At 54.0% G+C, this 14551-nt stretch overlaps 2 protein-coding genes across 9 annotated transcripts in view; both read left to right on the top strand.

The window, feature by feature from the left end:
• The window catches only part of PKIG (cAMP-dependent protein kinase inhibitor gamma), a 409002-nt gene that overhangs the window by 214637 nt on the left and 179814 nt on the right, over positions 1-14551 (top strand). The window lies entirely within an intron of this gene.
• HNF4A (hepatocyte nuclear factor 4 alpha) overlaps positions 1-14551 on the top strand; it is a 58303-nt gene that overhangs the window by 33772 nt on the left and 9980 nt on the right. For all 8 annotated transcript variants that reach the window (XM_049650729.1, XM_049650733.1, XM_049650732.1 and 5 more), the window contains 5 exons: positions 2822-2996; positions 4130-4224; positions 9350-9456; positions 10173-10328; positions 13689-13776. In XM_049650729.1, the coding sequence (XP_049506686.1) occupies positions 2822-2996; positions 4130-4224; positions 9350-9456; positions 10173-10328; positions 13689-13776 (621 nt within the window). The remainder of the gene's footprint in view (positions 1-2821; positions 2997-4129; positions 4225-9349; positions 9457-10172; positions 10329-13688; positions 13777-14551) is intronic.

The following is a 14551-nucleotide window of genomic DNA, read 5'->3' as shown; positions in this document are numbered from 1 at the left end:
TGTTTCTCTCTGAGCAGATCTTCTTGTCTGAGTGTGTTTCTCCTCAGGTTTGTATATCTGCTCCCATATCACCAAGAGCACATCTGAATCGGGTGGGAGGTTCTCCTCCGCAAGGAGGTAGGGGAAGGGAGGAGGCCTGGAAGCCAGGAAGCTTCTAGAGGGGAAGGGCCCTAGGCCAGCCCCAGAGGAGAGGTGGCTGGCAGGTGGCCGAGGTCAGCCTGCCACCTGCCTTCCTTCCATGGCTGTGCGGCTCCAGCAGAGGTCTGTAACGCGTGTGGTCACTTTGGCTCAGCCAGAAAGATGTGACTGCCCTGCCCATGGTCGGCCTCACCAGCTGCTCGTCTGCCCCTGCCATTCACTCACTGTGTGACCTTGGGCATATCATATCCCCTTTCTGGCCTCTCTATCTTCTGTAAAATGGGCTTAATCACCTCAGGTCTGCTGGCCAGCCACCTTTTAGGAGTGTCCGCATAAGGGAATTGAGGAGACAACACACAGGAAATGGTAAACAAGAAGCTTCTGCACTAGGCAGAGTGTCGTGTGACCCTGCAGGGACATTGTGTGCTGTCACACTCCAGGCCACTGCCCAGCCCCAGACTACTCCCTGGGGCCAGCCCCATCACCCCTTCAGAGCCTACACCTCCCAGGAATCCTGTGCACTTGAGGCAGAGGCCACCACTGGGTGTCCCCCAGACAGAACAGCCTCCAGCTCAGGAGCCAGAAGAATCTGGGCTCAGATACTACCATTGATCCTTCCCAACTATGTGAGCTCTGCAAGCCATTTTCCTCTATGAGCTTCTGTTTCCTCATCTGTCAAATGGGAATAAATAATGGCGCCTGCCTCTCAGAGGTAACCAGAGGATTAAATAAGACAAGGCACCCGGCGCTTAGCACTGGTAACTGATCCCGGCCCCACATGGGTCTTCTCAAGAACGTTCGGCATCTGTAAGAAAGGGCTGTGTTTCCTTATGACATTTGAAGGGGTCTGAGTGTTGGGATCCCATTTTAAATACATCCTGGGCTGGTGCCTCCAGGGCTCCATGGAAAGATCCCCAGCCGTCCCCCACCCCAGATTCAGAAGCAGCAGCAGCAGCAGCAGCAGCAGCAGCAGCAGCAGGGTCTTTGTTTATCAGAGGCCTCAGCAGGCACCCCAACAACAGCAGCACTGGCCAGAGTCGTCCAGCACCCCCGGGGTGTAAATCTGCGTCCTCTACTTAACAACAGTGTGATCACCCTGGGCAAGTCACTTGTCCTTTCTGAGCCTTGGTGTGCTCGCTTGGAGAATGGGGCTATCAGCTGAACCCAGGGGTGAAGTGATACACCAGGCAGCACTCAGCCCCTTCTGCCCAGGATGTAGGAAGCCCTGCCCCCAGCCTCCACTGAAATGACCAGGAGTTGTGGGGGTCATATCTCCCCAGGGGTTGGGGGAGGTGAGGCTGAGGGAGAAAGGGCACCGACACGGCTTAACAATTATCCCCATCTCCGGGAATAATTCACCAAGTGGAGGGGGCTGTGCCCCCGGGCACCCTCAGGGGTCTAGGAGATGTTCAGCCAGGCAACAGCAAAGACGCAGTGGTGTCCTTTTATGCCCGGAGGTTGGACAATACCTGCTCCAGGAGTTTGATTTTGCAGGAAAGATTTTATTTCACAAATGCTGATGCAGTGCTTTTTATGTACCAAGCACGTCACATACATTGATTCACTGAATCCTCGTAGGAGTCTTAGCCGACGACACATGGCTAAGAAGTGGGCAAGCTGAGACTGAAGCTTGGCAGGAGGGCTACAGAGCGCGTGCTCTTGACTGCAGCGCGATGCCCCTCTCCGGTTCTCAGTGGGGTGTGCCCTGGGAACTCAAGGTCAGATTCAAGGTTTCTATGCAAACACGTGTGCGCGCCTGACTGTGTGGTGTACATATGCACGCGTTTTTCTGGGGAGATGGCCCATGGCATTTAGTATCTTCTCCAAGAGGTAGAAGATTTGCTTACAAAAATATGCTTCAGCTACTGAAATTAACAAAAAAAAAAAAAATTGGAAACAACCAGACCAGTCGAACCACCACCTGTTACAGTTAGGGAAACTGAGGCCCAGTACGACTTGAAGCGAGGGAAAGGAATTTGTCCAAAGTCACAGGTGAGTTAGCAGCAGCAGCAGCAGTAGCACCCAGGACTCCAAGCACCCCATCCCCATCTTTGCCACCTGCCTCGTATCCCCCTTCTCAGATTTATAGAGATGCAGTAGATTTTGCCTCTGGGACAGGACATATTCTAGAGGTACCCAGATCCCTGCCACGACCCTCCCAGCAGGACAAATGGGCCACTGTCTTTGGTGCGTGTCTTCCTGTTCCCCGGGACAGTTCGCAAGGCGTGTGGGTACATTGAGAAATGAGGGACAGGACCTGAGCAGGGCCTGAGTAGATGCTACGGTGTGTTTGTCTCTTCCACAGCCCCCTCAGCCCCGTCAGTCACGGTCTGTAAGGGTCAGATGCATCGGAGCGGGTGGCCAGGTTTTCATTACTTCCCAGAGAAAGCTGGGCCCAGCTCTCTCCACCTTGGGGAGAAACAGGTCCTCACAAAGGACTCTGTGAAGTCAGTGTCACAACCATCCCTAAGTAATGATGCAAAACGGGCATTCCGCATGCCAAGGGACTTGCCCAAGGTCATTGGGGGAGTGGGAACCTCGGTCTGAATGAGGCTGAAGCCCCGGGGGGAGACTCCCACAACGCTCATATTGGTTTCTGAATCTAAACCACCAGGGGTGCAGGGCCTCTGGGACGTGAATTTCTGTCCCTCCTGAGCTCTCACTCTTGTCTCCTCTGGTGCAGACACATCCCCATCAGAAGGTGCCAACCTCAACGCACCCAACAGCCTGGGTGTCAGCGCCCTGTGCGCCATCTGTGGGGACCGGGCCACAGGGAAACACTACGGTGCCTCCAGCTGTGACGGTTGCAAGGGCTTCTTCCGGAGGAGTGTGAGAAAGAACCACATGTACTCCTGCAGGTGAGGAGCCCCTGCTTGGAGCCTTGATTTCTCTAGCTGGAAAGTGGGTCCACTTGAGCTAATGATGTTCCCCAGTTTGTCTACTCCCGGACTAGGTCCCAGGAACAACCTCCTTCTGAGGACTTAAAGCTTCTTCTGGTTTCTTAGGCTTTGGGGACCCAAATGGGAACATCCATTCTAGGAACCTCATTTACTGAGCATAAAGCTACCAGCTGCCCTTTACTAAGCACTTACTATATGCCAGACAAACTGAATCTTTGCATGTATTTAACTGGCCCCGCAAGCCCATTGTTACTTTTCTTATTTAGCAAATGAGGATCCATGAGGCTTGGGATCAAGCCCACTGTGAAGCCTCAGAGGATGGGGCCCATCCCTCAACCCGATGCTTTTCCTGGGGCAAATAGGGGATTGGCCCCAGGCCTTTCCATATACCCCAAGGGCTTCCCAAAGCCTTCCTCGGGATCCTGCCTTCAAAAGCATCTCCCGTGATGAGAAACAACAATAATAAAATAATGGCATTCGGTTATGAGTATTTGGCATATGCTGACGCTGTGCCAAGCCCCGTCCACATATTATCTTATTTCTACCTGTCAACACCCCTCTGACATGGTGACTATTATTCTTCCCATTTTATAGATGAGGAAGCTGTGGCTTGGAGAGGGCCAGGAACTTGTCCAAGGTCATCCAGCTTGAATGAATGGCAGAGCCCAGGATGATACTCAGGGCTCCACCCATAACCCCTGTGGGGCACTGCCTCTGTTTATGTCCCCTCCAGAGAGTCACTTATGTGAACCAAGTATTGACTCTGAACCATAACCAGGAGCCTACTAGGGGCTCTATCACATTCTGTGATAGCAGTGCCCTGGTATGCAAGGGGCTAGAGTTTCCAAACCCAGTTCTACCACCAGGTTGAGCGATCCTGGGCTACAGGTCACCTCTCTGAGCCTCAGTTTCCCCATGTTCAGCCGGTCAGGGTTGGATTCTCAGAGAGTCCATAGGGCCTTTCTCGTGGTTCACATAGCTCCTGTGATGGAGGCGAGGAGGCTGGGAGTCAACAGGTGGCCAGGGTTCTAGTTCAGTCCTGGGATGGGAGGGCCGTCCCTTCTCCATCCAACCATCCAAGCCCTCTTCAGATTTAGTCGGCAGTGCGTGGTGGACAAAGACAAGAGGAACCAGTGCCGCTACTGCAGGCTCAAGAAGTGCTTCCGGGCTGGCATGAAGAAGGAAGGTGAGCCTCGGCCCTCCCCCTTCCACCCCACCGCCCCACCCACACCCGCAGTCTTGGACAGTCATTTACAACTGCGGCCACACTTTATGACTCGGCGACAGGCTCCAGGGTGAATGGCTAATGGCTGAGAGGAGGGAGGGCCTGGCAATCTGACCACAGGGAGGGGCTGGGCTTGGTCTTGAGAAAGATTGGAAGAGATAAACTCGCACTCTGGGGCGCTCAGGTTCCCAGCCGTCACCACCCGTACCTGCCTCACCGCCACGGGAAGCCCATTTGGGCGTTTTCTCTTAATATACTCTTTCGAACAGGAAGAGAGCAGAGAATGACCTTACACACGTCCACGTATCCACCATGCAGACTCAGCAAATGTGGACAGCGTGGGGTGGGAGGTGGGGGCTTTCTTCCTGAGCTTCCGGTCCCAGGGACAGGTGCACCCGTTCCTTAGTTTTCAGTGTTGAGTATCAGGTGGCCCAAAGTTTTCATGTTTTAGGGAGTGGGAACGAGGTGTCAGACTTGACCTGGGTGGAGGCAGAGGGGAAGACCAGAGCACGTTTATTAAGGTCTTTCGAGGCCTCCTGCCACCAGCAGATGCCAGTCACTGGGCTGGGCTTTTCCACGAGTGATGACGTGGCACCCTAGGTGGCCGGGGAATTGTCAGTCCCCCTCTTCCTGGAGGAGGGAACCGACGCCCAGAGTGGTTCAGCAACTTGCCTAAGGCCACACAGCTTGTCAGTGCAAGATCCGAGGTTTGCACCCAGTGCTCCAGACTAGAGTTCAGTGCTGTCTCGTGGTCCCTCAACGCTGCCTCCTTTATGACCTCCAGACCTCAGGAACATTTAAAATGTTGGCAGCCTGAGCTCAGGAAGCAAAAATCCTTTAACTTCTTCATCTCCTTCTCCCCTCCACTCCCCTCCCCCAGCTCAGGCACCAGACCTTCACCCCTAGCCTGCAGCCGTGTGGCACACCCAGCCCCCCGTCCGGTCCTGTATGACACCCCCCGACACACCGCACCCCAGGGTAGGAAGCTGGGACCAGCCTGCCCAAGCCGACTTCGCCCATGCGAAGGGAGGGCACCCCTCCCCGTCTCTGCCTCAGAGCCCCTGTTCTCCCCGACCCCTCCCTAGGACGTATGTCTGCATGCCACCCCTGAGGGGACTTGCTCATGAGTCCTGTTAGGGAGTTGGGCCTGCTGACCCCTATGAAGCAGTGGGTGGTTCCCAAGGTCCCCTCCTGTTGCCAACTCCACCATGGTAGCTCCCAGATCTGGTAGGGGTCGGGGACTCTCAGATGGGAGGGCCTTTTTCAAAGGTCGACACCCCCCACCTCCCCCTACCCAGTTCTCAGTGAGGTCGAGTCTCTCTCCTCCGAGTTGGGTACCACATTGTGGAATGAGGAATGTGAGAGGCAGGACTGTGGCATGTGGATGAGCGGCTGGAGGCAAGGACAAGCCTGAGAACTGCAGTCTAGGGGCCTCGTGGTCTATGGTTCTCACAGCCGGTGGTTTTACTCCCCAACAGCCTAAGGTTTCAAGTTCGAGAGCGTGGATGTCTCATGGTAAAGTTTCAGGCCTTGTGACAGGCAGGCAGCAGAAGGATCGACAGCCTTCCTGGGCCGTATGTGGCCTGGTGCCTGCATGTGTTCAGTCTTCATATGTGTCTCTTGCTAAACCTCCAGAGGCGTTGGCATGGGTGTCACTTCAGGGACATTCCTTCTGGACTCTGGTTTTCCCATCTATAAAGTGAGGAAGGTGATACTGGTGCCTTCCAGCTCTGTGAGTCCAGCTACACACTCACTGATGTACCACTCCCCATGGGGACATGTGTGTTTGTTCCCTGGTCCTCCCCTTGAGCTGCCAAGGAGACAGCAGACCCGTGTCCTGGCTCCTGGAAGGGGAAGGGGAGCTCCAGGCCGTTCTGCCTTGGTGTAACCTTGAAAATAGCCAGTGCTTCATGGCTCAGGGAAGGCAGCTTTATGCCAGGAGGATGGGAAGATTGGCTGATGGCAGGTGAGTGTCGGCCTGTAGATGTTGACGCTTATTTGCAAGCCTTGGTCAACCGGAAGATCGTGATGCATGCAGTAGCTTGGTTGCTTCGAGACTAGGCCAGGGCAGAAAAGTAGTCAGTTGCTGTCACCGTCAAGCTCTGGGAAGAAAGAGGATTACCAGGTCTACCCAAGTCTGCTAGTCCCAACGCCCCTCGTCAGCCTGCTGGGAAGTCCTCAAAGCCAAGAGAGATTCTCAGTGGAAGCCTCCGTGATCCAGAGACTTGGGACAAGTTTTCATTTCTCTTCTTTGATGGCCTTAGGATTCAGGAATTGAAACCCAAAAGTGGTGATGACAGGAAAGCATTTGCTGCAAACACAGGATTTACGGACCGGCCGGGCGTATGCAAGGGCGTCAAATCTACCCCCTCCCTACTTTACAGATGGGGAAATTCAAGCCAGACAGGTGACATGATTGGGTGGGGTCAGGACTAGAACTTGGGTTCCCCTGAGCTGGGCAGACACCAAGCTCCCTGGATGGACATTGGGAGGCTCAGCCTGGAGGCATCTTCTCTGGTCTAGGTTCCTGAAACTTCCTCTTGACCACAGGGAAGGGCTCCAAATCCCACAGGCCTATGAGTCTTGGCCAGAGGATATTCCATGGTGGCCAGAAGTGGGTTCCCTTGAAGGGAAGAAGACTCTGGGGAGAAAGCTGGGGGTCAGTGGGCCCAACAGCAGGTCTTGAATTCTCTCCTATAACCTGAGACAACACCTACCTGGGTCTTGACTGGCAGACCCGGGACAAATGCCCAGCTCCTGGACGGAAGCCCACTCAGGAAGCTGGGCCAAGGGTGGGTGCAGCAGGTACAGGTTGGTGGTGGGCCGGGGTGGTCTGATGGGTCTTTCCTCAGAACCCCAGCCCAGCCCCCCATGGGCCCCGTCCAGGGGTTCTCTGGGAAGACAGGCTCATCCTCCTCTCTGCCTCTGGCCGGGTCGGTTAATATTCAATAGAAGTTACATTAGGTCCCCGACCCTGCTAATACTGAGCAAACATTTGGAAAACATCATTCCGTGACTGAGCTCTCGCTGGGCACTGATAACACCAGCTAACCTTGAGGAGCCCAATCCGCAGCTGCTGACAGCGGCCCTTTTATTGGGCCCGCCTCCACTCGGCGCCCTGGTGGGTGCGGGCGCTGGCAGCCATGGGAGGGGTGTCGGCGGCGGGCAGGGCCACCACGTGTGCAGGGGAGCAGTCCCGGGAGCCGGTCCTCTCCCGGGAGGTGGGTCGCAGGAGAGATTTCTTACCTGGGACCTCGGTCATACCCCACCCACTCCGGGGCTCCGTTCAGACTCTTTGATTTTCATTCTCCGACTTCAAGACTGTGTGAAATCGAGAGGAAGCTGGATGGCTGCAATGTGGGGGTCCCACAGAGAGAGAGGGCATTGGGCCCAACTGGGAACCAAAACTTGTTGCATTCACCTGACAAACACGTACTGAGCACCCACTGTGCACCAAGCTGCGTTCTAGTCACTGGGGCTACGGCAGCGAACAGGACCATAGTGCTAGCGTTCTGGAGCTTTCCTTCCCATCGAGGGACAGAGAGTAAAGAATGAACAAAGGATTCTACAATAAGGGCCCCAAAGAAAAGTGAAGCAGTGTAAATAAAGGGCAGAGCATGAGGGAGGGATGCCACGTCGGGCAGGATGGTCAGAGAGGGTGTCTCTGAGAAGGTGACGTTGGCACAGAACCAGGCGAGAAGTCAAGAGGCTAAGCGGGGGGGGTGGGGTCAGAATCCTTGGCAGAGGTGCTGAGCGAGAGCGGGTGGAGTGGGACCCGAGAAGAGGGGCCACAGTAGGGGTTGTGGCTTCACTCCACGTGGGCCGGGGAGTCACTGGTTTTGAGCAGTGGGGGATCGTGACTGAGTTCAGTGTTAGCGGATCCCCTCGTCTTCTGCGAGGTGCCCAGACGGTCAAGGCGAGGCCAAAAGCAAAGAGACCAGGGAGGAGAGCCTGAGCTGCTTGAGGGAAGACGTAGCAGGGTCTAGACTGGAGCGGGGGACGGGGGAGGGGGCACGCGTGGACTCTGTGGGGATTCTGGACAGCACGTGGGCGTGAGCAGAGGCGGCCCGTGAAATAAAGAGAGGACTCCCAGGCTGGGAGAGGAAGAATAAACTAGCCTATTCCTGACATGGGCAAGACTGAAGAGGAGCGGGTCTGGGAGGGAAAAAGTTTATAGATGGGGAAACCGAGGCCCCAAGAGAGGACTTGATTTCTACCAGCACACAGAGTAAGTGGCAAATTCCAGACAGCCACCCAGGTCTCCGGCCGCCTCGTGCTCCCTCCTGCCAGCTTCAGCAAAGCCTCGTTCCACAGTGAGGCCTCTTGGACTCTAGGGGACGGCCAGGGCAACAGAAAGTCCATCTTAAATCTTAGGCCAGGACTGACACGGATGGGGATGTGCAGGGAGGTGTGGGGGCCCCCGTAGGTGGAGGCCCAGATCTCTGAGTTCCTGGAGGAGAGTGCACCGGTGGGACGGGAGGGGCCCAGGGCTGCTTCTTGCTGTCTCTGAGGTTAGCCTGGAGCACGTGCCAGGCAGGTGGGGGCCTCCAGATCCCCTTTTCCAGGCCTTCCGTCTCCGTGTTCAGGAACCCCTGGGCCATCTCTGTGTCACCCAGAGGCATTTTTTGCTTATTTTACCCACTTTCATCTGGGAAAAAAGGGCCCCTTCTCCAAAACAGAGCTCAAACATCTGTCATCTAGACAGATCCCCTCTTCAATACTCAAGACCCATCTTAAACCCTCTCCAAGGCATCACTGTGTTGCATCCGTCCGGGGACGGGTGGATCACTCCCTCAGCGCCCCGTTGTGTTGGGGGCAGTTCTGGTGCTTCGAAGTTTCTCCCACGTGCTGGGTTGGAATGCATTTCTCCTCATTCCCACACGCTGAGCCGGGCTCTGCCCCCTGGGTGCTCCCTCCTATTCCCACCTCCAACCGTGTTTCCTTTACTCCAGTTCAGCCCTTCAGTATCTCCTGCTGGGTCGAGCTCTCTCCCCTCGCGCCTCACCCGCTCCTCAGCAGTCAGGGGACCACCCTTCCCTCCACCCCATCCCTGGCCTCCCTCCTCATCGCTCTCTCCTCCTCCCAGCTGTGCAAAATGAGCGGGACCGGATCAGCACTCGCCGATCAAGCTACGAGGACAGCAGCCTGCCCTCCATCAATGCATTGTTGCAGGCCGAGGTCCTGTCCCAGCAGGTACTGGGACGACCCTCTACCCACCTGGGGATCCCCCACACCAAGGAGGGGTCTCACCTCCACCCCTGTCCTCTCCAGCCAGGTCCTGAAGCAACAGCTAGAAGGGTCCTGGGATATCACAGAAGGGAAACCGAGTCCAGTGTCATACAGCCAGTTTAGTAGCAAAGGCAGAACTCAAACTCGGGTCTGGCACACTGTGGCACTTTCTAGTCCGACCCTTTGCATGCATGTGTTCTGCAGGCCAAGCAGAGTTTACTGTCATGAGGGCCTGAGATCACCTGAGCCCTAAGAGAACAGATTAGTGCACAAGCAGACAGATTAGCAAACTGGGGCTCAGCCCGTCCCCTGCTCTGTGACCTTGGGCAAGTCACAGCACCTCTCTGGGCTGGTTTCTTTACCTATCAGATGAGGATGATGATTTTTGCCCTGCTTCTCCTGTAGGGCCGAGAGTCTCCTTGGGGTTCTAAGAAGCTGACATTGGGAATTGGGCAGCAGGTGAAGGCCCGGGGGGAGGCCTCCTCCCTCATAGCTGACTTCTTCAGCATCCTTTCTGCTCTCCACCTGCCTCTGAGCTTCCTCCAGAGCCTAGAAGGCATCTGTAGTCCATCTTCCCTTTTGCAGACCTGGAAACTATCTGGGGGGAGGGCGCTCTGTGCAGAGGACAGAGACTGTAGGAGGGCTTGGCCATCCTCAGCATTTTCCTTCTCTTCCCCCAGATCACCTCCCCCGTCTCTGGGATCAACGGAGACATTCGGGCGAAAAAGATCGCCAGCATCGCCGATGTGTGCGAGTCCATGAAGGAGCAGTTGCTGGTGCTCGTTGAGTGGGCCAAGTACATTCCTGCTTTCTGCGAGCTCCCTCTGGATGACCAGGTGAGAGGAGACATGGTCTGTGGGCAGTGAGGGCACTGGGCAGGTAGATCCTGCTGGCCCACCTGGGATATAGCCTTGGACTGGTTTGATTTTATTTAACAAAACACACATGGTGCTCGTGTGTGTCTCGAGCTGTGTAAATCACTATACAAATATTAACTCATTTAATCCATCCAACAGCCCTATGAGATAGGTACTATTATCATCCCCATCTTATAGGTGATGAAACTGGGGCACAGAGAGCTTAAGTGACCTGCTCAGGGTCACACAGCTAGCACCCAGCACAGCTGGGATTAGAACACTGTGCATGCAAGTGTGCTTTGGCGGGCAAGCTCCAAAGTCCAGGCTTCTAGCCACTGCACTCCTGCACGAGACAGGTCTCCTGGGGACATGTTGACAGGGCCCCAGAGCCAGGGATCAGGAGATTTGAGCTTGAGTCCTGGCTCTAAGACTGGTGCTTTGTGTGATCTTGGGCAAATTGCTTCCTCTCTCTGAGCCTCAGTTTTCTTATCTGTAAAGTGGGAATTATAATATCTGCTTCATAAAAAATTAAAGACATCACTATTTGAAATGATCATGTAACGGAGCACCTCCATTGTGCCCAGGCCGCAGCTGGCCTCCCTAAGTGTCACTTTCTTGTATCCCACCAAGATGGTTTCACTCAGCATTTTATTTCCCACGTACATTCTTTGGAATACCAGAAAGGTCCCAGGGAGGCACGGGTACATTTCTGAGGACAGGTGAGTTTCACAGATATTGCAAATGATGGCTCCTGACCAGGCACCCCCTAGGCCTCTGCAGACACTTTCTGGGAAAGGGTTGCTGGACTGGGTCACCTTCTCAGCTTGGAGGGAAGGAGCTCAGGGGCACCAGTGGACGGGGCACCAGTGGACAGTGCCCCAGACCTCAGCTCCTGGTGCATTTGCTTCTCTAGTGTGCACATTTGCACAAAACATTGGCAATGTATGTTAGTCTATTAAAGTTTCTGAGAAGTGAACTTTGTGAACTGAACTTTGTGAAACTGAACTTTGTGCAACTGAACTTTGTGAAACCCAGGGCTTCTCAAACTCCCCTGACCCCAGACTCTCCTGGAGCACCTATTTGTATGCTAGGGTCGACACACTGTGGAAACACTGGTGTGGCTGGTCCTCACCTTCACACTGGGACCTGGATCAGATGCTGTGTCCCATAGGTCCCTCCCCACTTTGGGAAGGATAACAGGCCAGGGATCTCGGCTGAGTTGTCCCTGCCTTTACCCCTGTTCCTTATGTGCTGGCCCTGGTCTCCTCTGCTGGAGAGTCTGTATTAATGTTTAATCCCTTCTGCTCCTTCCCAGGGGCTCAGCAGGGCAATAAGATACCCCCAAGCTGAGCAATTGTTAACCTCAATTTCCCACCCAAACCTCCCTGGCTGGGGCTCAGAGCATTCTTAGAGAGCAGTGATGGGTGGCCAGCAACGCAGGACAATCATTAACATCCCCGCACCCCCTGCCTGCCCACCCCCAGAATAGCTGCCATGTCAGGAGGGCTCCCAGCTCCCCGTTCATGGTGTATAAGGAGCCCATCTTGCCCAAGATAGTTGGGGCACACATGGGAGAGTTGGGGGACACTGTCCTCCAAAGGACACCCCAAATCTGTCAACATTGCTCCAGGAGCCACTTTCCAAGTTTGCTTCTTCATTTGTTTGGGGCACCAATCCATTGAAACCCAGGAGGCTGGGTAGCATTGAATACAGGGGCTAAGGTCTAGAGAGGGAAAGCGGTCTGCCCCAGGTCGCAGAGCAAGGCAGCCACAGGGCTGGGATCTGACTGCAGGTCTCTTGCCCCCTCGGTTTGAGAGTCACTGGGGTCGGTGGCGAAAGCCCTCCACAGCACCTCGAGGATGGGAGGTGCTTGATAATAAGCATCCTTGGCCTCCTTTGTCCTGGTCGTAGAACGTGGACTCACCTGCAGGCCTCTTTACCATTCTCCTCTTTTCTTGTCACCCTCATAAGGTGTGACCATGGGAGAATAGATGAAGAAGAGCTGGTGGCTGCCCAGGAGGGGCTGGATCTGGAAAGGAAGTTAACTAGTTTGCTCATTCATTCATTCATTCATCCCTTCACCCATTCCTTCCTTTCTTCTTTCAAATAAATATTTATTGACGGTTTATTGTGTGCCAGCTGCCTTCCATGCCTTAGACAGTTTCGCCTCCTTAGAGAGAATTTCTCTGCCCTCCCCACCCAGCGTAGCCCCTCTTGTCCCATATCTCTTTCTCACGTGACTCTCACCTCCCTCCATCTGTCTTGTCCTTCCTTCCTAAGAAGTGTCTGTCGCTTAGTAGGCACTCAACATTTGATAAATGAGAGAAGGAACAATCAAAACATTTTTGCGTCCTAGTTTAGCCTGCTAAAAAAGTCTCCAAAATTCCCCAGTCCAACCTTGCAGACAAGATCGTTGAGGTGACCAGCCTGTGACTATTTTCACCAGTTGCCATTTTTCCCATCCTCTGGGCCTGACATAAACACCAAAGCAGATGGTTCGGAAAGGACTGACAGTGTCCTCCTGGCCGGGCCCCTGCCTCGGAATTCAGTCTTCCAAAGCTGCTTTGTCTTCTCTGCAGGGAAGGAATATGTCAAGCCCATCCCCTGCCAAGGACCAGTGCTCACGCCTTTGCTTTGGGAACCAACACCCATGTCCAAATGCTTGGAACTCACTTTCAGAATCCTAGAATCTTACAATGTCAAGTGAGCAGGTACCCTGGAGATCTTCCAGAGTAGGGATTTCCCAAACACAATTGCACATCAGAATCACTGGGGAGCTTGTTAAATACAGATCCTTGGGCCCACTTTTACAGACTCAGAATCTCTGGGAGTAGAGCCTAAGAATCTGCATTTTACAAAATACTCTTCATAATCTTCCGTAGCTGGTCCACGGGTAGGAGTTCGGGACCTACGGTTTTAGATCTTCCTGCCTCATAGACCCTCTTGAGAGTCTGATGAAACTCTGCTGCAAAAACAAAAACAAAAACACCCAGAATAGTGTTAAGTTTCATCAGGCACAGAAACAAGGCCCAGAGGGAAGAGGCAGCTTGCCCAAGGCCACAGCAGTTCAAAGATAAAGTTAGCATCTGGCCTCCTAGCTCTGAGTGCATGTTCTTTTCCCTTCCAGGTTCCTGTTGAACCTTTTCCAGGTTTTCTCTGTTGTAGGAGGAAGGCGACAGCTTTCTGAAGCCCTTTTATTGTAGTTCAGGCAGGTAAAGGCAAGGGAAGCATTAAGCCAGCTTTCCCAGGGTCACTGAGTTGGCTAGGAGCAACTTTCCAGGGGGTGCAGACAGCTTTTCAGGAGTCCCACGGCCAGACACCATCCCTTTTCTCTTCCAGGTGGCCCTGCTCAGAGCCCACGCCGGTGAGCACCTGCTGCTTGGAGCCACCAAGCGATCCATGGTGTTCAAGGACGTTCTGCTTCTAGGTAAGCAGGATGCCTGCCCCAGCCAGGGCTCTGCGGAGGGCATGCCCAGTGTGGAATGCACCCGGGCACAGGAGACTTCCAAGGTGGCATGCAGGGGCAAGGGAGAAAGATCAAGAGTAGCCTCTTCCCAGGGCACCTGGGTGGCTCAGTCGGTTAAGCGTTTGACTCTTGATCTTGGCTCAGGTCATGATCTCAAGGTTTGTGAGATTGAGCCCCATGTCAAGCTCTGCACTGACAGTGTGGAGCCTTGCTTGGGATTCTCTCTCTTCCTCCCTTTCTGCCCCTCCCCTGCTTGCTTGCTCTTGTTCTCTCTCTCTCTCTCTCTCTCAAAATAAATAAGTAAACATTAAAAAAAAAAAAAGGAATAGACTTTTCCCAGTGTTCCCATCTGGATCCTCTACTCAGATGCAAGAAGTGTGGACACCAGGCAAGGAAGGCCTCCAAGGTTAAAGTTAGAGCGAAGTAGGGGTTATCCCTGGAATTGCCCTTGCACTCTGAGTGCTTTCTGGAGCAGGGGCAAGACGCAGCCAGGAATGGCACAAACCTTGGCCTATGTCACGTCTGCTCCCATGGCGTGTTTATTTATTATTTTAGATGCTCGTATAGATCACACTATGGGCCAGATCCTAGTCTTAACACTTTACAAACACTACTCCTTTAATACAACGACCCTAGGAGGTAGGCTCTGTTATTTATCCCCATTTTGCAGATGAAAAAAACGGAAGCACAGAAAGTAATTTATCCAAATATATATGGTTAGTTAGTGGTGGAACTG

The sequence above is a fragment of the Panthera uncia genome (assembly GCF_023721935.1).
Source record: "Panthera uncia isolate 11264 chromosome A3 unlocalized genomic scaffold, Puncia_PCG_1.0 HiC_scaffold_11, whole genome shotgun sequence".
Lineage (NCBI taxonomy): Eukaryota > Metazoa > Chordata > Mammalia > Carnivora > Felidae > Panthera > Panthera uncia.
Note: the sequence above shows the minus strand (reverse complement) of the source record. Positions and strands in the feature narration are given on the sequence as shown.